At 35.8% G+C, this 26498-nt stretch overlaps 1 protein-coding gene across 1 annotated transcript in view; it reads left to right on the top strand.

The window, feature by feature from the left end:
* The first annotated feature begins 355 nt into the window (after positions 1–355).
* The window catches only part of LOC140158968 (CCR4-NOT transcription complex subunit 6-like), a 32185-nt gene continuing 6042 nt past the window's right edge, over positions 356–26498 (top strand). The window contains exons 1-8 of the mRNA XM_072182269.1: positions 356–482; positions 9886–10204; positions 11782–11957; positions 17338–17406; positions 20105–20262; positions 24165–24319; positions 25511–25665; positions 26162–26404. Of these exons, the coding sequence (XP_072038370.1) occupies positions 9900–10204; positions 11782–11957; positions 17338–17406; positions 20105–20262; positions 24165–24319; positions 25511–25665; positions 26162–26404 (1261 nt within the window). The 5' untranslated portion in view covers positions 356–482; positions 9886–9899. The remainder of the gene's footprint in view (positions 483–9885; positions 10205–11781; positions 11958–17337; positions 17407–20104; positions 20263–24164; positions 24320–25510; positions 25666–26161; positions 26405–26498) is intronic.

Below are 26498 nucleotides of genomic sequence, written 5' to 3' on the forward strand. Positions count from 1 at the left end.
CAAAATTTATTAAATTATTTGGTCTGCTAAATCTAGTCAATCACCTGGTATAGGTTTATTTACGTGTTTGACTTTTCCATTTCAAAAATAGGGCAAACTATACTTACTTTTAGAACAATAATTACTAATTTTGTCAGTCTACCAACTTTTTTTATACAAAAAGCATAAATTTCCCCCAATATGTGATTTTAGTAGAAGGTATAATTAAAAGTGGATTTCTGGTTTAAATTTGTATTTGAACAAATGTTACAATTACGTTCCAAATTTTGTTTTTCCTTTATATAAAATATTTCCCCCCTTTATTATAATGTTTCGGGCTCGGGATTACCCACTTTACAACATGCGCATGCTCAGTTCCCGATGAGTTTTCGATTGCCAGCCATTTTGGATTTTTTTTCAGTCGAAAGCATACAGATTTTCGCCAATGTCCATGAGACATTGACTCTAAATTGGAGTTTTGTTGAACACCAGGCTAAATGAGGGTAAGTATTGAAGGTTTCTTGTTATTTTAGTTGAAAAAAGAATGAAAAAGGTCATATGGAAGAATGTTAAATACAGGAAATTCCATACTACTTGTTGTTTATGTTTTCTGATCAGCAAAGACACTCAGTTTCATTGTTTCCATTAGCACTGCACTGTGTGTTTATTTGGAGACGAGACCTTTAAATTTGATCATAACATTTTGCTACGCAATTTTATCTTATTCTGCATTGTATAGCATTAATAAATTTTATTGAATAAGGTGTTTGTTTTTGTGTCTGAATTAGTCGTAATACACATGTACATGATAAGTTGTATTCTTTCATAAAAAATACATTGTGCTTTAATATTTTATTTCGCAATGAATGCCGCATTGCACATGATGAATACATGCATGCCTATGATATGTCATGCCATTTTTTTTGCAATGGCCAAAATATATTGTGACAATGTTTTCTGATATTTAATACAAAAAAAATACAAAAACAAGCGCTGCAAAAAAGTGCAACAATAGGTCTACTGAAAACTGTAGAACGAATCCACCATGCAGAGCACTTGTTTTGCGCCAACAAGTAAAATAAGATATATATCGTGTATTTGCCGTCATTAAAAAAACAATAAATGTAAATAATCAATATCATTGACATTGTATACTGTATACATACATGTAATACTGATGCATACTCGCAGACATGCCAACTAGTACGGTTTCACCGTATTTTGTACGGTAAAACGTGAAAAATACGGTGGTACGGTCAACCCCCCAAAAATACGGTATTCCAGAATTTTGACCAAAATAATAAAATGTTGTGTCTTAAAAAGATAAACAGCTGCAAGATTAGTCTACCGACTGAATTACTGGTATCATTTGACCACTTTCTTGGTCTGTTAAAGTGGTTGCCTACATCGTTATTCTCGACTTTCCATGATGCATGCACATTAAAAATTATTATTTTTAAATAGACCTACAAGATGCTTTCCGAAATAATTTTCTTCTGACTTGCAGATTTTTCATGCACATTATTATTTTTTTTAACCACCTATGTCTTCTGAAGGTATTTAGTTAACTATTTAGCTCCTTTGGTGCAAACGAATAAGCATATAAGAAGGTTTCCGACCTCCTTTTACTTCCGACTTTCGCACCATGCATGCACATTAAAGAAATATTTAATAAGGCCTACAAGATGCTTTCCAAAATAATTTTCTTCTGACTTGCAGATTTTTCATGCACATTAATATTTTTTATTAACCACCTAATGCTATGTCTTCTGAAGGTATTTAGTTAACTATTTAGCTCCTTTGGTGCAAAAGAATAAGCATATAAGAAGGTTTCCGACCTCCTTTTACTTCCGACTTTCGCACTTTCATGCATGCACATTAAAGAAATATTTAATAGGCCTACAAGATGCTTTCCAGAATAATTTTCTTCTGACTTGCAGATTTTTCATGCACATTAATATTTTTTATTAAGCATCTTCATCTAACTGCTACACATGCTATGTCTTCTGGAGATATTTAGTTAACTATTTAGGTCAGAATAAGCCTGCAAGATGCTTTCCGATTTTGTTTTCTCAAGGGTGCACTCAGTGGCACATTAATATTTGTAATATTTTAATATTTTTCTTTAACCATGCATAGACAACTGCTATACCCAGTACAGTCTTCTAATTGACATTGACATTAATCCGATGTTAGGCAGGTCTACCGACTGATTCTATAATGATGATGATGATGATGATGATGATCAATTATTTTCTGGAAAGTTTTAACAAAGCATGCTTCTAACAACATTAGAAGTAACAAAACCCAATGTTTCCAGAAATATATCAATTTGTTTGGTCTACATACTTTATCCAATTCCGTGAGGTCAAAGGTCACATAGAAGGTCAAAGGTCGACTGAGGTCACCAAATCTTTTAATAATTTATTTTCAACCGTGCATCACATATTCGAAAATCAGCTTGATCAGTCATGTAATTAAGGAAATATGACGACTTTAAGATGGCCGCTTTCTATGTAAAGTATAGCAAAGTAGCACTTTCAATGAGTGATAACTCGTAAAGGAAGCATCTTTCTGTATTGATTTATTACTTGATGGAATGGTTCTTAGGTATTGCCAAATTTCATTGCAAATTTGTGAGGTGGGCCCCTGGCTGTTACGTGCTCGGTCGCACAAGTGCTCCCTCGCAATTATGTGTTCTACTTTTGGGGTTTCTGGGGTTGGCAGGTATGCAAAGGTACATATTTATAAAATACGGTTTTTGGGTGCAAAATACGGATTTTTGTTCTTCTGAGTACGGGAATCTGGATTTCAAAGTTGGCATGTCTGATACTCGGCAGTGGGGTTTGACTCCCACCCTTTTTCTTTTACCCCCACCCTTTTTATTGAGGCACCCTTTATACTGAAAATTCCTGACCCCCACGCTTTTTACTGAGGCACCCTTTATACTGAAAATTCTTGACCCCACCACTTTTTGCTTTTTCCGCTATTTGTAAACATTGACGAAGTCACACGCAAGTTGGTTAAATCAAGTACGCCGAATTCTGCACCTATTTCACACGTGCGAGTCCGATGTTTTTCTCTCCATAAGTTGATACATTACGTGAACAATGCAAATTATAATTATGTGAAAAACTACTACTGTACTGTATAATAAGCATTTTAATGAATAACTGTACTTTTATGTTGTTCAAATGTTGTTCTTCTCATGAAACTTGACGTGCGCTGTGTTGACAGCGACTATATCATACTTCTTCCGTGCTGCTTCGCTCAATCAATTATGCATGATTATGACGTCACTCATATACGATCAGTGTAAAGAAAAATAACATGTCATGGAAAATCGTACATTTGCATATGACGTATGTGTTTTGGCAGGGCTTCCGCCTTCCGGGGAGGATATTGTGTACATTATGCGATGGATACTCGTTAAACAAGCGCTAGCCTGCATCAAATGGAATTTTATCTTGCGACATTGTGTGCGAGTTTTGGCGATTTTTCTTGGAACTATGATTATTTTATCATTCAATAAAAAATATACTGTAAGTTGGAAGAAGCCCCACGCTTTTTATTTTAATCCCACGCTTTATATCATTCCACGCTTTTTACCCAAAAGTTTAAACCCCCACGCTTTCACCAATTTTCAAAATTTCGAACCGGCACGCATTAAAAAGCGTGGACTGCCGAGTGTGGATGACATTATAATTTATAATATAAATCATAAAAAACAAAGTCTCAAAGAAAGCTACCAAATTATAATTATGTTCTTGGAAATGTCAAAAACTACAAGTATGCAACAAGTTTGTTTTTTGTACAACCTTGGTCCTTGATCAGTTCCCTCTGATGGAGCTTTTCTTGCACCATGCTTTCTCATTTGATTCTGATGCTGTGACAATTTTTTTTATAGTCAACCATGAATGATCCAAGTAGCTCTAGGTCCAGGGACACTACAAACCCGAAAAAATAACTCTTTTTTTTATTGGCCCTACTGACAGTCCATCTTGAGTTTCCTGTTGTGAACATAATTTCTGAAAACAAGTGAGGTCACTTTTGCGTTAAATTCAGTATTTTTGTAACTTATGTAAAAAAATATGACCCAACACGTTGTCATTCACCGCTCACCCAGTCAAAGAAGGATGTTTTTATTTAGCGCTTGTGAGATTTTGAGGCCAGAGTAATGGGGGAGAACATGGACCTTTGCTTGCGAGCATCAAATGTTACTTCTGAATTGTATGTCAGAGTCTGAGACTCTCAGGTCAGAGTATATAACCTATACATTTTTGGATAGGAAATGAGTCAAAGAATCCCATGGTGTCGTCATATTTTTTCAAAAATCTTGAGTTTTTGAAATAATCACAAAAATTCACTATTTTAGCCCAATTTTTTGGTGACAACATTAAATAAAAATCGGTTCGGAGTAAAAACAATTCAGTTAGCTTTTCATGAAGAGACATGAACTTACTAGGAAGGTTTTTGCACATAATGGTGTATATTTTTGTTTTTAAAAACAAATATTTTGAAAAAATGAGAAAACCTTCCCTAGACCTTGATGTGCTCTAAACGATAGTGCAAAATTTTATTTTTTCTTGCATATTTTTCGAGTTATCTTGTCACAAAAATCGTACAATGTTGTCAAAAGTGAACTCTGTTTTTTTAGTTAAAAAATGTCAAAACTATATACCCCGGTACACAAAACATCCTGATATTTTAAAGTGGTAAGACTTTCACGCTTCTAAAAGCTAGATCTGGTGCATGGTCTAAATGTGCATATTTTTGCACCAATGAATCTATAAAAGTATAATGTCTGCTTTTAGTGCACCAAAATTCAAAATAATTAAAAATCTAAGTGCCATTTTGACAACAAAGTTGTGTTTTGTTTTACACAGTACTGGCAATACCGAATGCGCCTCAACTGCGTTGGACATGTGCGCAGAGTTGCGCCGCGTCACGTGATGCAAAGCATGCACATAATCACAATATTTTGCATTCGCACATTATATCCCTGCTGCTACTTTTTAGAGTTGAAAGACTGTATTTTATCAGGGACTATCTTTTGGAATTTGTACATACATGTAGGAGAGCATTAGAAAGCTCTTTTGGAGCCTACAAGGAGAGCTGTTTAGTCAGTTTAGAGCATTTACAATATAGAATGTAAGGATAGCTTGGTCAACTAAGGAGAGCTAAAAATCACTCTCCTATATCAGATTTAAGGAGAGCAGTAAAGAGCGATTGCTCTCGCTCTCCTCAAAAGCAGGTGGTGTATGACGTGCATTCCCTAAATTCAGTAAATTTTCATCACAACCGTGTAATTGAATGGGATTATTTTGAAATTTTAAAACGCTTGAAATATCACAAACAAATAGGCCTATGTTGATAAATAATATAAATACAAGCTAAAACCGTTGGGGTTCGATAATGAACCCCACAAAACTAACCGAGTATATGGAAAATGCCATACGGCCGGGCGGTTTCACGAGTTGCCGGCTCGATCATGTCATCCGCCGCCTGCTCAAAAGGCAGTCCCTGTTTTATTAGTTTCAAGTGAAAGAATACATCTTGGTATTAAGACATCTGAAATTCGGACGTGAACGAATCATCCATCTTCATTCAAGTTGAAAAGTTGTTGACTTACTGGTATTCCCCTAGTAGTAGTACTACACTTGGAATTAATATCATTGTCATTGAATGATAGTTGGTCCCTGGATTTCTCAGAATGATTTGAATGATAAATTCTCTTATATATGGTGGGATTCCGTGGGAATAATGCATGTCTTTCAAACAGAGCAACTTTTATGTTAATATTTTCGATTTTCATTTTTTTTCTTCAAAGTAAAGAAAAAAATGTAAAAAAGAGGATCAACTCTCCTCAACAGGGCTCATAGAATTGACACATGACATGATGGCTATTTTACCAATTTCTTCAGAAAAACTGCCCTTGTCTTACGTCCATTGAGTGTTGCTCATGATGTTAAAAATATGATGGCGAATCATCCATTGCCCCTCTCCCCAGCCACCACCCTTATTCTTTGAGCCCTGGAAGGCTGGTGCTCAATCACAGCCAAACACTCACACATAGAAAGAGAGAGTTTGTAATTGCACTTTAAGGGAACGGTTCGCAACGTTTGCACAGTATTTTTTGTGGGACATGAGAGGCTTGAGAGCACATCAGACATCGAATTGCATTCTGAATATGACCTAAAAATATAAGTTAGTTTTGGGAAAAAAATTTATATCTTCAATACGAAAAGGTCAACCTTTTCAAATGATGGTCAGCTTTTCCTCCCAGCTAGATACACAATAAGTACATCTCATTAGATTTATGAAGTTTACTTCGAGGACTGTTAAATATCAAACAATTTTAATAATTTGGGATAAAATTTGTATTATATCGCGAATTTCTAAAAATCAAAATTATTTGATATCAGAAGAACATTCCTCGTATTCAGAATGTAATTTGATATATATGTGTGATGTGCTCTCATATCCCACAAAAAATACTGTGCAAACATAGCTATCTGATCACTTAACTTTGAAATAAAACTAAAAATCTATTTCCTCATTTAAAAGCCTTAAGGGATGGGGTATTAGTGTTTGGACAGTATTTATTGTGGGCCATTAGAGCACATCAGACATATCGAATTGCATTCTGAATACGAAGAATGTCCTTCTGATATCAAATAATTATGATTTTTTGAAATTTGCAATGTAATACACATTTTGTGGCAAATGATTAAAAATTGATATTTTTGATATTTAACAGTACTCGAAGTAAACTTTTTAAATCTGATGATATGTACTTTTAAAAAGTGTATGTAGGTGGGATGAAAAGCCGACAATCAATGGAAAATTTTGACCTTTCGAATTGAAGATATATAGATTTTTTTCCCCCAAAACACCAAAAAAAATTTTGTACACAAATCTTAAATTTACACACCTAATTTTTTGAATTTACACACCCAAACCTTCAAATCCTGCCTAAGACACTGCTTTAAGGGCTGGGGTATGAACGTTTGGACAGTATTTATTTTGGGACATTAGAGCACTTCAGACATATCGAATTGCATTCTGAATACGAAGAATGTCCTTCTGATATCAAATATTTTGATTTTTTGAATTTTGCAATTTAATACACATTTTATGGCAAATCATTAAAAATTTATATTTTTGATATTCAACAGTACTTGAAGTAAACTTTATAAATCTAATGATTTATACTTAAAGTGTATGTACATGTAGGTGGGATAAAAAGCCGACGATCAATTGAAAATTTTGACCTTTTGTATTGAAGATATGGATTTTTTCCCCAAAACACCAAACAAAAATAAGGTCTTTTGGGGAAAAAATCCATATCTTCAAAATGCAACGTCAAAATTTTCAATTGACCGTCGGCTTTTCCTCCCTGCTACATACACTTTAAGAATATATCATTAGATTTATATAATTTACTTTGAGGACTGCTATATATCAAAAATTTGAAAAATATCAAATTTTTGTAATTTGTCATAAAATTGATTTTCAAAAAATGAAAATTATTTGATATCAGAAAGACATGCTTCGTATTCAGAATGCAATTCGATAGTTCTGAGGTGCTCTCATGTCCCACAAAAAATACTGTCGAAACGCAATAAACGCTCATTTTAGATCCATTAAGAATATATAAGATTTACTTCGAGGACTGTTACTATCAGTATCAAAAATGTGAAAAATATCAAATTTTATAAATTTGTATTATATCGTGAATTTCAAAAAATGAAAATTATTTGATATCAGAAAGACATTCTTCGTATTCAGAATGCAATTCGATATGTCTGATGTGCTCTTGTGTCCCACAAAAAATACTGTCGAAACGCTCATTCCAGATCCCTTAATGTACGATCATTTTAAATTTTTAGATTTTTCTTTTTTTTCTTCAATCATTATGAAAGTTCCCAATACATTTGGACGCGAAAAACATTGGGAATTTGCAAAGAAACAACATCATAAACTTCACCTATCACTCGAAATATCTTTTTGGATTAGGACGGCGAGTGTGGCCTCAGAGTTAGTTTCCTATGCAGCCAGTTTGGTTACGCTCCCTCCACATATGGAGAGCGTAACCAAACTGGAGAACTACGATTTATGATCGTTCTGACATACTATCATAATCTGAAAAATTATGATAATATGTCGGACCAACAGAAAATCATACCGTTTTACTACAAATAAGGCGAATTTACCAGTTTGCTCATAGATTTAAGTTGGAACATGTGTAAGTATTACAAATATGCCACAAAAAAAAATCGGTTTTGAAAAAAATAAAGGTATATTCTGAAAAAAGATCGTACATTAAGGGGGTACTACACCCCTGCCCAATTTTGAGCATATTTTTGCATTTTTCTCAAAATTATAGTGCTTTGGTGACAAGTAAGATATGTATATTATTGGGGCATGGACTACAAATACTGCACTGGAAATTTTATTTCAGCACAGACAACAGTTGTGGAGTTACAGTCAAAAATGAGGGAAACCCAATATTTGATCAATAAATCAATAACTACTTGCCTTGAGTTGCTGAATTTTCAGCGCAGTAGTTGTAGTCCTTGCCCCTATAATACACATATTTTATTTGTCACCTATGCGCTATAATTTTTGAGAAAAATGCAAAAATAGGCACAAAATTGGCCAGGGGTGTAGTACCCCCTTAAGGCAAAATGATTTCACCCACTATATCATTTATTATTTTAAAGGAAAAAAAAGATACTGACTGTCAAATCCAATTAATGTAATTAAGAATCAGTTATTAGTTAAACGATATTAATTAAGTACATTATGTGAAATTACTAATGAGCATGGGATTCAAATCGCTATTAATTACGACGTAAGCAGGTGCGCTGGATATACAATGAGCTGTAATGTCACAAACATCTGAAGTGGTAGTGGGTCATGATGTGGGTGGATGTGCATTCATCATCAGCTTGAGGTGATTTAATTTGGTGAGCACAGAGATCCCCTAAAGCAGTTAGAGATTATAATGATGATTGTACCAGTATTTGTAATGCAAATTATGCAATGGAAGAACATTTCATGCGATTACTACGAGCTGTTACCGTGTGCAGAAGATAAAAATGTGCTTAAATTTCAAGACTTGCGTAATGGGGAAATAGGGATGCATGCAGTAAAATGAGTCAGTCATTTAGCTACATGTATCACTAATTATTGTGTTGATATGCTGAAAAGCACTTACCTTACATTTTCAGGAAGTCTGTATTTCGATAGAATTTTCAGAATTTTATTATGTATGATACATTGATAGTAAAGTTGGTTTTGTTTTGCAAATAATTCATTTTCTATAATGTTGATTATGTCACATTTATGTAGTCAATCAGCATGTTTCTACAGAGCAAACAGTTGCGGGTGAATTCAGGGTGAAGAGAGGAATATGCGGTAACGGCCCCAGTAGAAACAGATCGGGTTAAGTTGAATGCGCGGTAATGCGAGTGAGTGTGTCAACCACCTATCGATGTTTTTTAATAGTGGTGAATAAGTAGTAATGTTGGCTGTAGGAATAGTTCAGGTGACGATTTTGCATCAGTGTGAGCATTCAAAATCTGACTTAGAAGGTCACAAAAACTATTTTCTGAACTTCCGCTCTCTAAAACGTGGGTAGTGAATTGTTACCCTGCATTTACAGTGCAGTAGAATTTGAAACGACCCGATGATGGTCATGGGTGAGAGGATTCAAATGCGGGTGAAGGTGAAAGCGCGTTAATGCAAGGTGCTCAGTAGCCTCAGTATAAACACGCTGATTGTTCAATCTTTGTGTGAAAATGTTTTTTCTGTTGATTGCAGTGCTGAAGGGTATTTCTCATAGTACAATTCTCGTTAATGTAACTTTGCATTTATTTTTACTGTTTATTTATTCTACAGAAAAAACCACCGGGATGCCAAAAGAAAACCACAACAATCATGGTCATAATCACCGTCGCCAACACCGCATCATGTCTCCCGATGAGGTGATGAGTGGCAAGAAACCGCACTGGGAAGAGCTGGAGATCGTGGGCACCATCCGAAATCTCAGCCCTCAGTTGTGGGGCCTAAACTTCCTGACGGCGCTCTATCTGAATAACAACAACTTGATGCGAGTGCCAGCAGAAATCTGCAAACTCAACTGCCTCATTCACTTGGACCTTTCGCATAACAAGCTGCGTAGTTTACCCGTAGAACTTGGTGACCTTGTGACACTCAGGTACTTGTAATAAATCGATGTAAATCCACCAATATCAAACCTACTCTACCCCTTCCATTATTATTATTATCATGAAGTCTGTCAGTTTCTGTTTATTTACAACTTACAAGATTATGATTTGACAGCAATTTAATTTGTGGTTTGTTCAGGTGGTTGTTTTTGTTTCAGTTCATGCTTTGAAGTTTTGTGTGTATACATATTAAATATTTCTGGTTGAATACATGTACACCGATATGTGAATGTTGTGAAATTGTGAAAAAGATACTATATATAGCAGGATATTTTAGGATGTTAATTTTTCACGATTTTAACTGCTCTTACCAGTTAATGGTTCTTGTATTCACAGCTTCAAACAGCTACACATTTTAAAACGGTATGGAGTGAAAAATATTTTTGCAGGCTTTGAAATTCACGGTTCTGAAATTAACTTTGAAAAGCGTGCGTGAAAATAAAAACCTCACAACAAATTTCCGCTATAGTAGTTCACCTGGAAATGTTTTGTCCTGTGGTGTTTGGTTGTACTTTTTGTGTAAAGCAGAAATTGCAGAGAGTGTCAATGCATGATAGTATTGCTACTTTACAGCTGTGGAATAAAACCTGTTCAATGTTCATGGATGCAAAATATTTTTGCATCGGCTAAGGTTAGAGCTTAACATAACTGGCCAACTTGGTTTCGCCTTCCATTTAACGTTTCTCATAAAGATTGTACAGAAGAGGAAAGTCTAGGGATCAAACTGTTTGTATGTGTTGTGTACAAATTACAACTGAGAGTTAGAGTTCTGGTATTCATAACCTTCTAAAGTGTAAATCTGGTTTCATTGCTTTGTGGGCCATAGACTTGGTAGGGAATACGAAGGTATATTTATTTCTCCTGAGAGTACAATGTAGTAGATGCAGTTGACACATTTCAAAAGGTACTTAGAATTAAGGACAAAGCTCCAGCAATAAAAGTAGCTACATATAAAGTTTGTAAATGCCCTAAATGTTCAGAGGTATTTGCTGTGCATCAAGGGTATACGAACATAAACACAGTGATTAACAACCACCCTGATCAACAATCAGCAATGACAGCATGACCCAATGGTCATCGAGTGCATAGAAGTTGCGGTGACTTTGCCCACCTGCCTGCCTCTTCTATGGGCTCGATGGTAACCATTACATAACTTCCAGAGAAGTACGAAAGTCTTTTGCTCTTAATGATGTGAGCGCCCTGTTAATGAGCGACATACGCAGAGCTTTGTGTTCCCTTCAAGAGTGCCGCTTTGCGACAACCAACTTTTTGACACATAATCAGCCAATCAGATAATTGGTTTGTTGTTACGATTGTCAGACCATTGAATCGGCCAATCAGAACTCACTTAGTATGTTTGCACTGTGCACGCTCCCAAAATGTAAACAACTGGCATTCTTCTCTGCCAGAAACTGTAAGTACATGGAACTATGAACAATTAGACGCTTCACATTTTAGTATGATGCGTACCAGAGAGTTGCCTGCCTGAAAGTTCTTCAAAAATCCAAGTAAAAGGAAAGTTGTATTATTTATTTACCATAAATTGTATTGTTTTTTTCCTCTTCAGGGAACTTTTGCTCAACAACAACTACCTAAGAGCACTTCCATATGAGTTGGGGAGGTTATTTAACCTGGATGTACTGGGCCTAAAAGGCAACCCATTGTCAACAGAATATCTAACCATTTACAATGAGCACAATGGCGTCAGTCGGTTGCTATCTTACATGCTAGACAATGTTAGCCGTAAGTACTCTCTACTGTAGATATTTTGTTAAAGTCACGTGTTATATGATGATCCATTATGCATTGTGTTAATATGATCTTCTGATTGTAGCAGTCAAACATTTGGGCATGTTGTCCCCTTTGCAATAACCATGTCAGCCCATTCTGGTTTTTTGATAGCAAATTTGTCTCTTTTGTCAGCCCGACCAAGTCAAACCAATTTGTTGGTTGATATAATCAGGTTACAAAAATATCTACAGTATTGTCTACAATAGGTGACTCCCTCTCTAATAAACTCCCCTTCATTTTTTCCATGAAAATGACCAAAATGCAGAAATTTCAATGTCATACCATGTGATGAAACTGAACACTGGCATTTGCTGAATGTCTAAAATCGCAAAGTCACAAATTGTAAACTTGCAACTTCCATCAGGTTATTTGCCATGTTATAGTTGAATATTCATTTGAAGATTAATTCTTACAAATTTATTACAGACAATACTTAACATCGAATTAGCTGATGCAAAAGCAACAAGGCATGCATCCTTCCTCTTTATGACATTTACTAAATTAAAAGTCACATAAATTTGCAAATTTTATGCCACTTGAAATTCTGTATTTAAGGGTTATAGTAGTTTTTGCTAAAGCATGGCAACCATTAACTCATCCTGGGCCATTTCACAAATATCTACGATTGATCTTACGTTTGATTTGATAGGGATTTACATGTGGTAAAATCAATTGTAAGATCGATTGTAAGCCCTTGTGAAACTGGCTTCTGTTGAGGCAAGAAGGTAAGGCCTGGTAAACATAACATGTCATCCAGGAAGCTCATTTGCACTTCCAGGGCTATTTGGGGATTTAGAGGGAAATTTTAGAATTGGGAGGGAAAATTTGCTTCCCTATGTAAGAAATACATACAAAATTATGCTTATTGTCCCTGGAAATAAAATCTTTTTACAACACTGCAAGAAGGTCTTAAATGTGCATTAATAATAACAAAGAATTTCATGGTACTTGAACTTCTGTATAATGGTTCTAGTGTTGCGTGCCAAAGCATGACATCCATCAATTCATCCTTTGATGCATGAAGGTCAGTCTGGTAAACAGGTGTAAATCCAGGAAGCTCATTCCACAGAAAATATTTGGATTTCGATGGACATCTTTGAATTAGGAGGCAAATTTGCTTCCTGATGTGAGAAATACAGACAAGAAATTTTGCTTGTGTTCCCAAAGAACACAATTTTTTGCAGCCTTGCAAGAAGGTCTTATGTGTATAATAATAACACTTTTCAGGACCTTGATGTTTTCAACCATTACCGTTGCCTCCCAGCTATGTACTTGTACTATGTTATTGTTTGCTGTAATCCATCCATATTCCTGGAATAGGCTATTCCATTTAAAATCCACATACCCCCTGTGGAATATTTCACTGCCATCTCAATACCAGTTGCACTGTGTTCAATCCAGCTGGAAATATTTTCTTGTTTTATTTGTTTAAAAATGTTAATTCAATTCCAGTGTATAAAATCCACTTAAATTTTGCACCATTGAATCCAATGAGAACATTTTGTTTGAAATTCCAAAAACCTTTTGAATAAATCTTTCCCACTTTATAAATAATGGATGAAAATGTTTGGATATCTGAAGGCGGTGTGGTGCGTTACCGATATATATGGATTGCTATTTGCCGCAACTCAACGTAACTCGTCGCATTTCCAAGTTAAAATGTATTTAACTTCATTGCGATATTGCAATGCAGTATTTTGCAGTATACCGCAAAGCACTTGCGGCGTAGTATGAACGGACCTTTAAACTGTTGAATTTGGTTGGAATTCAAAATCAATTTGGTTTGAATTCTAAATCTTCCTCAGTGTGGGTGTGTATTTCAAACGAATAAGCCCATTACGGCTGAATATTATAGTGATTTTAAAATCCTGAGAATGGCAAAGTTCCAATCAAGTGTGCTGCTTCACAACCTGCAAGTCCGATCCCAACTGGACCACTTCCAAGATGAACTGAGACAGAGGGCATTCTCCTTTTATGAGACATAACATTGATAAAGGGAATTTCTACCACCTGTCCCATAATAGTCCCTATTCTTCGGGGTCAAGGTTATACCCTCAGGTGAAACATCCAAACATTGTTCCTGATATCAGTGCATTATCTTGTCTGTAGAGACCAATTTGGAAAATGATCAGTTCTAATTTTGTTAGTGCAGTCGAAAACCTAAAAGGTCAGACAGCCACAAAAAGAACCAAGTGCTATGACTCTGACAGTCTACCTTTTCAGTTCCATTTTAATAAAAACCTATAAAGCTAGACATTAAATACACCCATAAAAATAATAAAAACAAAATAAACCATGCAATAACAGTCAGTACACAATTATAAAACATGTGTCAAGAGTTGCTTTGTAAGAATAATAAATTTAAACTTGTTATTAAGCTGTTACTTATTTCAGCAAGGCAAAGCAGTGATTCATATTTTCCAACAAAATCACTACCTATTGTGTTGTAGACTTAAATACTCTTTTTAAAATACTCTTTTAAAATAGAAAGTAGTTATAGGCAGAATAATTTCCTAAAGGCTTACAAAAAGAGAAAAGTGTTGGAAAATGGCCAAGACAAATCCAGTATGTGAAGGTTTTGTCTACATTTTATGCAAAACATCATGTTCCCAGCATGTATGACCTTAAATGTTGTTATAATTTATACATTGGCAACTATGATTCCATCAAGCTGCCAACATGATTTTGATATCATTATTTTGTGGCAGCATTAATGTCTAGCACATGTAGGGGGATATGGATGCGAAGTTTAAGATCTCAACTTTAGGGACTGGTCAATATTTATGTGGACACATTTTTTGGGACCAAACTTCCCATTCCACCGTTGCTTTCTTTCAAAATGTTTCGTATCGTCACCCCTCCCCCATATCGTGTGTGCTCATTAAGTGGCATTTCATGATTAACAGCCTCATCCCACACTTTTCTAAAAAAAAAGATTTAGATTTTTATACCATCGGAAACCTCTGGCTACGCAATGTTTGTGGGCAAAGATTTCTTGCAGATATCCATTCGCTTAGCAAAAATATCATCAAATTTGTATGTTTTGTTAACAGACAGAAATAATAACATCACAGTGGCCATTGGAGCAATGTATGTAGGCTTTATACACAAAATTTTGCTTACCTTCAAATTGGAATTAATTGAAATATTAGGAATTTACTTTTTTTGTGGATATCTACTCAAACATACCAGAAAAGAGGATGCTAGAATCACAAAATACTCCTGAAGTTAAAATTCCACCATTGTTTTGTGAACTTTAACCTCCCCATAATATCTTAAGTTTCTTTATTTAAAAAAAATGCAGGGCTGTGATTTCCGCTGAATTTCAGAATATTGAGATTTTTTTATTTTCAGATTTGCGGATTTTTCACCTTTCTCAGTTTTCCTCCCGGATAAAGAAAAATATGTTTTTACATCCCATGTGTGCTATGTGTAGTCATTAAACGACTGGGAATTGAGGTTTTAAACAGTGTGTGTCATAATAATCGTTCCGATGTCAGGTGTAAATGTTCTTTTTCCCAATTGATTTATTATGCAACTTGCAATGTTGCGCATACCTGCATTTTGTTTTCAACCCACATGCTGCATTGTTACCAGAGTTGGTTACGCTGCTGCTTCTTTAAAAAACTTAATCAAGTTTGAACAGTTCAACATACATTATTCGGGCAATTCGGGCCTTTTAAGTCGAGAAGTCAACATAGCAATTTCAGCGTTTCCAGATTTGTTTAAAATTTATAGTTTAAAGCAGAAATACAGCTCTGAAAAAGTTATATTCTTCTGTTTGAATCTGAAAAAAGCACCCCAAAATTCCATATTCCTCACTGGCTTGGTATAGATATTGACTGGTCCCTAAGGTGTTTGTTCAATGACAGTCTGCATACAGGGCTACATGTATGATAAAGTCCTGCTTTCGAACAAAATAATTGAAAATATTGAATCTTAATGAAGTAGTTTGTATAAATCTGTGTTTTGATGAGTTTTTTGTTATTGCTGATTAATGTAGTGTATAAAGTAGTCAAATTTCATCCTGCTCACATGATAAATTCATGGGCTTTAGAAATAGTGATATTGAGAGATATTATGAGGATAAATTTACTGTGTAATCAAGAGTTTTGAGTGTTAAGCTATCTTCTTGCTAGATTAATCAATAATACACCCACACACATTGCACTTCAACACTAAAGGTTTGTTTCCATTATGCTTATAATAAATGTCAAGTTTGACAATGCAGCGTTTTCAAGTTTCAATCTCAACAGGTTCATGTTATTTTGGAGGGAAAATCTTCTCTTTCTTAATTAGTGCACCTATACACCCTTTAGGCCATAGATGTGATTTTAATGATTTTTAATTAAGCTGACTGTTTCACTCTATCAGCGTGTTTCTACTGAGCAAATGGTTGCAGGTGAATTCAAGTGAATTTGGAGTGATGCGAGGAATACATGGTTTAGCCCCAGCAGAAACAGATTGGATAAAGGTGATGCGAGTGAAACTGTCATCCACCTTTTGAGGTGGTGAATACGTGGTAACGGTCGCAATAGAAACAGTTCGGGTGACGATTTTGCGGGCGACACCGGAAGTTAGCCTACTACAATACAGTGCAGGCATTCAATATCTGACCTTGACGGTCACAAAATAATTTTCTGCACTTCTGCCCTCCCCACTAAATATGTGGGTTGTGAATTGTTACCCTGTATTTACAGTGCAGTAGAAACGACCTGATGAAGGTGAGAGGATCCAAATGCGGGTGAAGGGGAAAGTGTGGTAATAATGAGAGGTGCTCAGTATAAACATGTTGTATGTTCAAATTTTGTGGTTAGGTTACAGTTTTGACTTGCCCTATGACTTTGGCCACAGTCTTTAATTTTAGTGTATACATGTAAGAACACAGTCTACACAGACATTGTATAATTTCATCGTGGTGTCTACAGTTTGTCCACTCTGAAGTACAAAGTGACAACACGCGTGTAAACAGTGCGCAGTGCTGCGTCTCTGCTGAGGTATGTGTGCCTTCAAAGTCGGCACAATGTGTGTGTCCGACGTCCGCATCGGTACTTTGTACTTTCAGAGTAGACGGATTGTAAGTTGATGTCAGTCTTTCCAAGTTCTAAAGTGCAGATGCTCTGATTATCCTATTGGTACAAAATGGTCCATGTACCACAGAATGCTCACAGGTGATCAGGAATTATTTCAAGTTAAATAATGCTGCATACCGTATCTATATAAATCAACTGGTAAATTCAGTACATTCATGTATGACAAAAATGTTTGACTTGATTATGCAGACTAGTGTGGTTCTTAATGTTTGTGTATTTGTTTGTTTGTTTGTTTGCAGCTCCTGCCACACTGCCTCCAACACGGCCTTGGCTACACATAGCACACCCAGACAGAACGAGACCTGCTGGTAAGTATACATTAGAAGTAGGTTTCTAAAGTATGCTTGCACAGCATAGCAGTCGGAGGGCTATTTATCTAAAAGACTGAAACCTAAATAAAAGTAATTTTCTAATATAGCATGCACACAATACACAGTATATCAGTAGCTAGAGAGTTATTTATCTAAAAGACAAAAACCTAAATGAAATAAGAACAAGTACTTACTGTGGGTAGTTGAATTACAATTTGGGAGGTTTTGCCCGACAAAAGACGATTATCAACCTGGGCAGATCAGGATTTTTTTCACGGAATTTTGTGTGTGGCTTATTAGTGGATCTTTATAAGGTGGTTGACAGCCTCAGTCCACACTTATCCCGAATAACATTTTCAGCATGAGATGTTCCATTTAGATGGTATGAACAAAACAAAAAAAGTGGTATCAGGGTGGTGTACCCAAAGAACAGGTACTCTTCTATTACATTTTTGCTTGTAATATCTAAATCTCAACGATTTATCACAGAGCAGGGAATAAAAATGTTTGACTGATGGGGTAGAAAGCATCATGTGATATGATTGGTCCACCTAAGCACCGGATAAAAACACAATTTTGGAAGCCAAAAAACGCACCAAGATTTTCCAAAAATGCACAAACAAAAATGTGATTTCCTGAAAAAACACACACAAAAAGTTAAGAACTGGATGAAGTTGTACATTTTAATTACTGTTGCTTCTATTCAACAGCTAGCAATGCATGTTAATTCAATATGTCCCTGGCTGTTCAATAGAAGCAACAGTAATTAAAATGTGAAACTTTGTTCAGCTTTGAAAAAAAAAGTTTCATTATATATTTTTAAGTAGCAGTATTTCTCTGGTTCCAAAAACTTCCAACCTTCAATAATAAGTAATTGAGGGTCTATAACTTCTTTTTTTCGAATTTTTGTAAATTTTTTGGGAAAAAACGCAATTGCACCCAAAAAAAACCCTGCAGTTGCGGCTGCGAATACCGCGACCACGTTTTCCTCCAGTGCTTAAGACCACCCACCTTTAAACTACAAAATAATTGACGTAGAGTTGGCTACCTAGAGGAAATTGTGTGGCTGCCTGCCCACACACCTGCTGTCGTCAGGAGCATATCATCTTGGCTTTAACCTACTTCTTGATCAACTTTATGGTGTCTTGTCTGTTATTATAGCCCCAGGATATTAAAAAGATGCCAGTAATTTCAAAGTGGGAGAAAAACCCGAGCTGAATACTGAAACGTCTCGTGAATAGATCTGAAGGGATGATGTGTGGAAATTGAAATTCATACATACAAACGCGATTAATAAAGCTGAGATTGTATCAGCGGTAGCTGCAACAAAAAGTGCAGTGCATTGATGAAGCTGGGGCATGACAACACTTCATGGGGTTTATCTTCAAGCATAGGGACATTATCAGCATCATCATTCCCTGCTTCAATTTAGTTGCAATCAGTATTAAAATTTTTCTTGTTTATGAATTCTCGTTAAATGTCAAGTTTACTCTAAGTATTTACCATCTCTAGGTACTAGTTGTGTAAATAATGCATGGCCATACTATTCCAATTTCATCTCGCTCTCTCTTTTTCTCTCTCTTTCTGTCTCTCTCTATCTTATCTTCGGAGTTATCTCTCCACAGACTTATCCTTTCTCTCCATCTTTACAAGAAAATAAAAAAAGTTTTAATTTTTAATGCTGGGATATTTGTGTCTCAACATCAATTTTGCTTTGAGAAATAATAGGCATAAATTACATATTATACCATTTTTATTCCATTAATTGCTCAATAGTGCTCATGCCCCTATATGTGCCTACCTGGTGACTTTAAAAGAAGCAAAATGTGATAATATTAACTGCCCATCCACTACTGGCAAATTGCTTCCATTAAGCCTATCTGTCGAGTGGCTGACATTGGGACATTGGGCCTTAAAATATTGATAATGTGCGCCTAAATTTAAAAAAAAATTCCTTGTGGGTAAAATGAAATATAGATGTTAAAAATACTTACCAATAACCACCTGTAAATATGCCTTAACACCCCAACCTCCAAACTGGTTTTTGCTTAAGTTGAAAGAAGGGAGGAAGAAAGAAGATCAACAGAAAGGTTGTTTTCCCCGACCCCTTGGGTGCCAACCACCACACCGAGGTAGCAAGCCATGTGTGTGACCATCACCCTGCCAATGGTTTTGTGCCTATAGTTCGGCATGGTCACATGGGATGCATGGTCTTGCAGTCGCTTATATTTAGTTGCGTAAGTTTGAGGTGATTCTGACTTCAAAACTGTATTTTGTTGAATTTCATAATTTTTTAATAATTTGCCATAAAATTAGTATTATTTTCACTTTCAAAAAAATCTAAATTATTTGATATCAGAAAGACATTCCTTATATTCGCAATGCAATTTGGTGTGTCTGATGATGTGCACTCATCCCACAAAAAAACCCTGCAAAGGTGGGTGACTGAGTCCTTAATTGATATCCTTGTTTGAAATCAAATACCGTATATGAATGATATAACTGTATAACCAGATTGAAATGAAAGTGATCATAACAAAAACAAGCTTGTCTGGGCTCAATCCAATTAATACTTAGCCAGCTTCCCATGTAAAGCTAGGCATCCAGATTTAATTCAAAAAGCTATCCCTTACAGGTAGACGGTGATATGTTAACCTAGAATTCTAATTTCACCAATGTTTTGCCTCTCTTTCAGGTATATTTTCTGTAATGAGTTATAATGTGCTGTGTGATAAATATGCGACCAAACAGATTTATGGTTATTGTCCTACATGGGCGCTGAGTTGGGAGTACAGGAGAAAAGGGATCATGGACGAAATTATACATGGCAGTGCAGATATCATCTGCTTACAGGTAAAATATATGTTTTTTTGGCCAAAAAATGTTATAATGCCCTTTTCTGACCGATCCACAAATAGGAAAATCTAGGGTTGCATTGATTTCTTCTTTTTCTTCAATACTTGAATTTTCATATTTTTGGGATAAAATTTGCAAACAGTTTTCCTGTTTGTAATTTGTACTCCTTAAGTCGCATATATTCCCAAAATTGAGCTTGTCAAACCGTGTAAATCATTCTTTACCATCATATTTTACAGGGGATCTTGCGGTTTTGAATATAGAGTGTGACAAAATATTTACTTTAAAAATATTGACCGATCCTGGTTTTGTAACGTTAAGGCAATACATTGTTGTTGTTTTTTGCCTTATGTAATTTTGTGGGGGTGGGTGGAAATTGATAGCGAAGAAGTAAATTGGAGAAAAGTGGTCATGAAATGGATTCAATTATTCACGATGGTCACAGATATCATCTGATCGGATGAATTGTGTACGAAGTTTCTCATTTGATTTGGTGGAGATGAAAATCAGGGTGTGGGCGGGTAATAAAGAAGTAGAAAAAAATGGGGGCCATTGATGTAATTATGCATGACAGTGCTGATAGCATCTGCTACAGGTGATTTGTATATTGGGTTGCAAACTGGTTTTGTTGGGTAAGGGTTAGAAATTAGGTTGGGTTGGAGAATGTAGTACACGGGAAATGGAGTCGCATGTGATTTGCTTTTCATAAAACTTCAAATTAACTGATATGTTAGAGGGAAAGCGTGGCGCAATGGTTTAGGGTACTTGCCTTTAGTGCATGAGGTCCCGGGTTCAATTCCCAGCGGTGGTGATTTGCTGGGATATTGACTTGGGAAAAAAAAAATCTGAAATCAATTGGCAACTTCTGCAGATTAAATTCAGACTTCCGCTCTCCCCATGGTTCATTTAGAATTGGGTAAATGAATTATGAAAGTACTCTGTCCTTCGGAGGGGACGTAAAGCAGTCGGTCCTGTGTGCAGAGAGCCATACATGTACATGTATTTTGCAGCCAGTTTCGAAAAAAGTAGGGTGTTAACCCCTGACTGTTCCCAATCCGTCCCAGTGTTCAAATGGACCCCAATGGAAATAAGCTTCAACAGAGGCTTTCTTGGGCTATCCAAGGTTGTCAAAACCTGAACAAATCAAATAAAATCAAAAAAAGTAAGTCAAGCAGCAATTATGAAACTTCTTAGAGCATTGTACACTTTTTCAGTTTCAGTTTGAAATTGTAGCCGTCTTTGTTTACAGAAGCATATATTGAATATGCATTACTTGGTTAATTAGAATAGATGCATGTCTTACAAAATTGTAAAGCTGCAACTTTTAAAAGTATCAAAGTCGTTACAGCTCTAGAATGCTGCACAGCATGCCTGACTTTCACCACAGATCCTGCTTACACCATGTGGCAGTTGCTCTAACCAACTTTTCTTCAGCATAAACAAGCTGTTTTTTCTTCACTTTCCTGAAGTATTTGCAAGTAAATTTTAATTAAAATACAAAATTGCTAATACAGTGCTAGCAGTTGTTGTTTTTGATATAAAAGTCAGACTTGTTTATTTGCCTCTCATAATCTATCAAGATATATCCAGAATAAAAGGTCAAACTATTTGAAGTTGATTTTATTATGCAGAAATTATATGTTTGGTTGATGTTTATGTATTTTAATCCAGGTGTTTACTATTATCGAGCTACCCTTATTGAGTTGATTCACAAGTTAAGCTTGTTTGTTAATTTGTCTGAATCACAATTCTTAGAAATGCCTGCCTCACACCTGGATTATGTGCATGACGTTGTTGCAGTGGTGCCTATCTGCTGTTATACAAGTTATTGCTGACGGTGTATGTGAATTGGTCTTAAATGTAGTGGGCACCATTTGAGTTGTTTTGCTGCAACTTTAATATCCAGAACTCTTCGGTCATACTAATTGAATCATTTTGTTCTGCTCAATGCTGAGTTTGTGGCAGTCCAGACTCTGTTGCATGACGGTAGGAGTTCGAGCCCAGGCAGTGTCATATTTTATGTTCTTGTTGGAAAATTGAACTTGTTTGAAATTAACATGGGCAACAAATTTACAGACTTACTTAGCGCAATGATCGAAAGTAATTAGTAATTTTTTTTTCTTCTATTTTTTGGTGTAACTTTTGATTTTAAAGCCCCAGCAATTCATTTTGATGATAAAAAAAGTTAGTTAGCAATGTTCATGAATCACTTGAAAGAAGTTTGAGTTGAATTCTAACTTCTAACTTTCCAAGAATGCATCAAAAAGTAATGCAAGCAATGCCAACTTTGCATATCAAAAAAATGAGAACAATAAAAAAAAACATCCCTCCCTCATCAATTCACAAAAATCTTCTGTACAAGAACAACAAAAAAAAGTGTCCTTGTTTACCATGACCGTAAGAAGCCATACGTGTAATAGAAGATGTTTTCCATCATATCAACCATTTTACAGGTTTTCACAAAGGGTTTAGTTTCTTGTTAAAATACAAATTACAGCTTGTAAAAAAACCTCTTTCCATTTCCAATTTTTTTGATCGCTCATTGTCCTCATTTTATTCTACAATGTATGTATGGGTCACCTATGTAAAATGTACAGTATTTGAGCTGTTTCATAAATGTAGCATTTCTTGTTGCGTATCATTTTACATCACTTTATTACTAAGCAGTAGACTGCATTTTGGTGGGCAAGCAGGAACAAGTCTACTGAGAGAGAGAGAGAGCAAATAGACATTGACAGACTGTGTAGCAATCTTAAATACAGAGATATAAATCCACTTGCACAGATTGCGAGTGTCATGCATACGTATTTAAGGATTTACAGTGATGAATGACTTCCTATAACTATCATAGGCTTTTATCACCTTAGGCCTACAAAAATGTGTTGTTGGATTGGATTTTACAAACTGTTCTTGAATTATGTTTTTTTCCTTAGAGAAAATCTGGTGAAACCCTGTTATTTTGAAGTGTTATTCCTCGAATCGTCTTTTACACAGTGAATTGCTTTTTTGAGAGAATTAAGTGAAAAACAGGCATTTGGTGTAATATTGTGATCTTATAAATTGGTTTATAAATTGCATTTGGATACAAGTCTAAAAACTGATCTTGTACACCTGTTTTGTGAGAATTTTGTGATGGGAAACAGGCATTTGGTAATGTTAAGTGTTATCGTGAATTTAAACAATTGGTGATTAATATATATGAGAACTTGGTTGCGGGTTTTGATTATTCTTTGTGTAAAGGTCTACTTGTTAATGTTTCAGTTTTGCCTTTTGGTTTAATTAATATCACTTGGGCATATTAGGGAACAAATCAAAATGATTGATGACACCCTATGAACAGAACTAGTTTCGTTACGGATGGAGAGAGGTTTAAAAACTTTTCATAACAATCAGTGACATTATTTTGAATAGCTTTTAGTTTCATGACAAATAAGGAAATACTGGGGCACACTGGTTAAGGTCTTTGCCTATGGTGCAAGAGGTCCCTGGTTCAATTCCCTGCAGGACAAAAAAATAATAATTCTGCTCTCCCCGTGGTTCATCTGGAAATGATGGGGCAGATGACCCATGACAAAAGATCTTGTTACAGCCGGTTCCGATCAGGGAAATAAGCCTGATTGTTGGCTACACTTGACTGTCCTGCAAAAATTCCCCGACCAGCTATCTACGGCGACCCCCTTCGTTCACCAGATCACTTGTGCCTGGCCGAAGTTTCGTCAGCATTATCTTGTAGATTTCAGCTGTTAATGCCTAGATATGCTCGACATAAAAGCTTTACATTAAGATGTCATTGATGATTTTGTTTGATCCCTTATTTTGATCTTTTCCCAATGCAAATCATTCTCTATTACTTGATTTAATCTGACTTTTAGTTGTGTGTTTTTTGTTTATTTTCCCAGGAGGTGGAAACAGACCAGTATTTTAACTTCTTTTACCCGACTCTGAAGCAGCATGGTTACGAGGGTGTATTCAGTCCTAAGTCAAGGGCAAAAACAATGTCAGAACATGAACAGAAATATGTTGATGGATGTGCCATATTTTTCAGAACTAGCAAGTAAGTAGTCTTCCTCTCTATTCCCTGCGGTAGTGTACGTTAGTAAGGTTTTTGGTTACTGGCTCAAGCCTGGGCTCATACACCTGTTCCGAATTTTGATATGCCATAGGCTTTGTGTTGTGATCATTTCGATCAGTGGTTCGTAATAAAGAAAGCGTGAGCCAGTTGACCTAGCAACGGTCATATTCTAACATGCACTACGACAGCAAATACATAGTTTTCATTATTGCTGTAATTTTTTTAATTGGGCTATTCCAGTTGAAATCCATACACCCTCATGGAAGAAAGGATGTTAACCTTCCACACATGGAGTGTGTATTTCAATATGGGTAATCTGAAGGAGTGATTCCATTTGAAATCTACACCCGCTGTGTGGGAGATTAAGATGATGTTTTCCACATGTTGTGTATGGATTTCAAATGGAATGGTCCATTCACAGTAGTAGTATGAAAAGTTACATGTGGTTCATGTTGAGGAAATGGGTAATTTATGTAAGGGATGGATTCAAATTTCAATCACTGGTCGACTGTTGCATTGGTACCTGGCAGAACCAGCGGTTTCATCTACGTTCTATTGATTACTATCGGTTGGGTTTTGAAGTTATCCACAAGTCACAAACACTTTCAGCTCAAGAGGTTTTTGAGATGTGTCAAAATATTGGGGGGAAACTATAATTTCTTGTAGTGCAAAAGTTTATATTTGCATTCCATGTAAAATTTGATAAGACAAATTATAGGTATACTTATAAAATACGTCTGCTGACTGTTGGTGTTTTTAATTCTCGGACACGGGTGTACGCGTCCTTGTGTTGTGTTCCATGCGTGTGCTCCGACCTTGGTGACCAGCTACTTAGTAAGAATTAGCATGATTGGTGTAAAAATTTTCTAATCATGTGGAGTTGCCCAATGTCATGCGCTTGTGGAATGCTTGTAGGATGCACACATAGCTTGTAAATATTCATGTCGTGTCCGAGAGTTAAACATAGGAATCGTAGAATATCACAAGTAGTTGTTAAAACGGCTGTTAAGGTGCAAATAAGTTTCTCTGTTGATGACATATATAGAAGCATATCAAATAACAGTGCACAGTGAATCAAATAAAATTATTACATTTATGAGCAACATCATTTGTAGTAAGAAAATGTATGGTTCAAATTTGTTTTGATTGTTTGTTTACTTTTGCCATCAACAGATTTGGTTTAGTCAAAGAGCACACTGTCGAATTCAACCAGCTGGCCATGGCCAATGCTGAAGGTTCAGAGGACATGTTGAACCGTGTAATGACCAAAGATAACATAGGTCTTGTGGCTTTATTAGAAACCAGGGAAGGATGCTTTGAGGGTGCAGGTAAATAAGAAAACATTCTTTAGTGATATAGAGTACACTATGCTAAATACCTCTATGACCCAATTATTCCATAAATCATTTAACCAAACCACAGAGACTTGTAGCTAAGAAGCGCACAACCTAGACATGCTACAGTAAACTTATGCAGCCAGGATCAGTTCACTGAGTTTGGTACAGGTTACTACAGGACAATTGCCATATATTTTCAAATAAATATTCCCTCCCCCCTCTCTCTCTTATAAACGTCCTCATCTTTTTTCAAAGAAAAATTGACTGAAATGCAGAACTTTCCATGCCATAGCATGTAAGCATGGTAAGGAAGATTTTTTTTAGAAAGGATGTGGTTAGGAAAGGTTTGACTTGTACCATTTCAAATCAACAATTTGTATGGTTTTAAAAGCCTGATTTGAAAGAGGAATGAAACAAAAAGCAAAAATAACAACAAAAACCTTGTGTACATTACATATAAATCAACTTGTATCATACTCTTGTGCAGGTGTCCCACCAGATGTGTCGATTGCAAAGCAAATTATGGTGTCAACGGTACACATACACTGGGATCCAGAATTTAGCGACGTGAAGCTAATCCAAACGATAATGTTCATGAATGAACTGAAGAAGCTGATGGAGGAGGAGACAGTGAGTTTTAGGCCGGGAGGAGGCTCTCACTCAAGGTCGTCCAGTACAAATAACATACCATTGATGCTGTGTGGTGATCTCAATTCATTACCCGATTCAGGCGAGTAGCGTAAATGTTGTATTATTATATGTGACACGATCAAGATTAATTTTGACTTCGTAACCAGAAGACCAATTTCGATGGGGTTTGGACC

This window comes from Amphiura filiformis, chromosome 8 (assembly GCF_039555335.1).
Source record: "Amphiura filiformis chromosome 8, Afil_fr2py, whole genome shotgun sequence".
NCBI lineage: Eukaryota > Metazoa > Echinodermata > Ophiuroidea > Amphilepidida > Amphiuridae > Amphiura > Amphiura filiformis.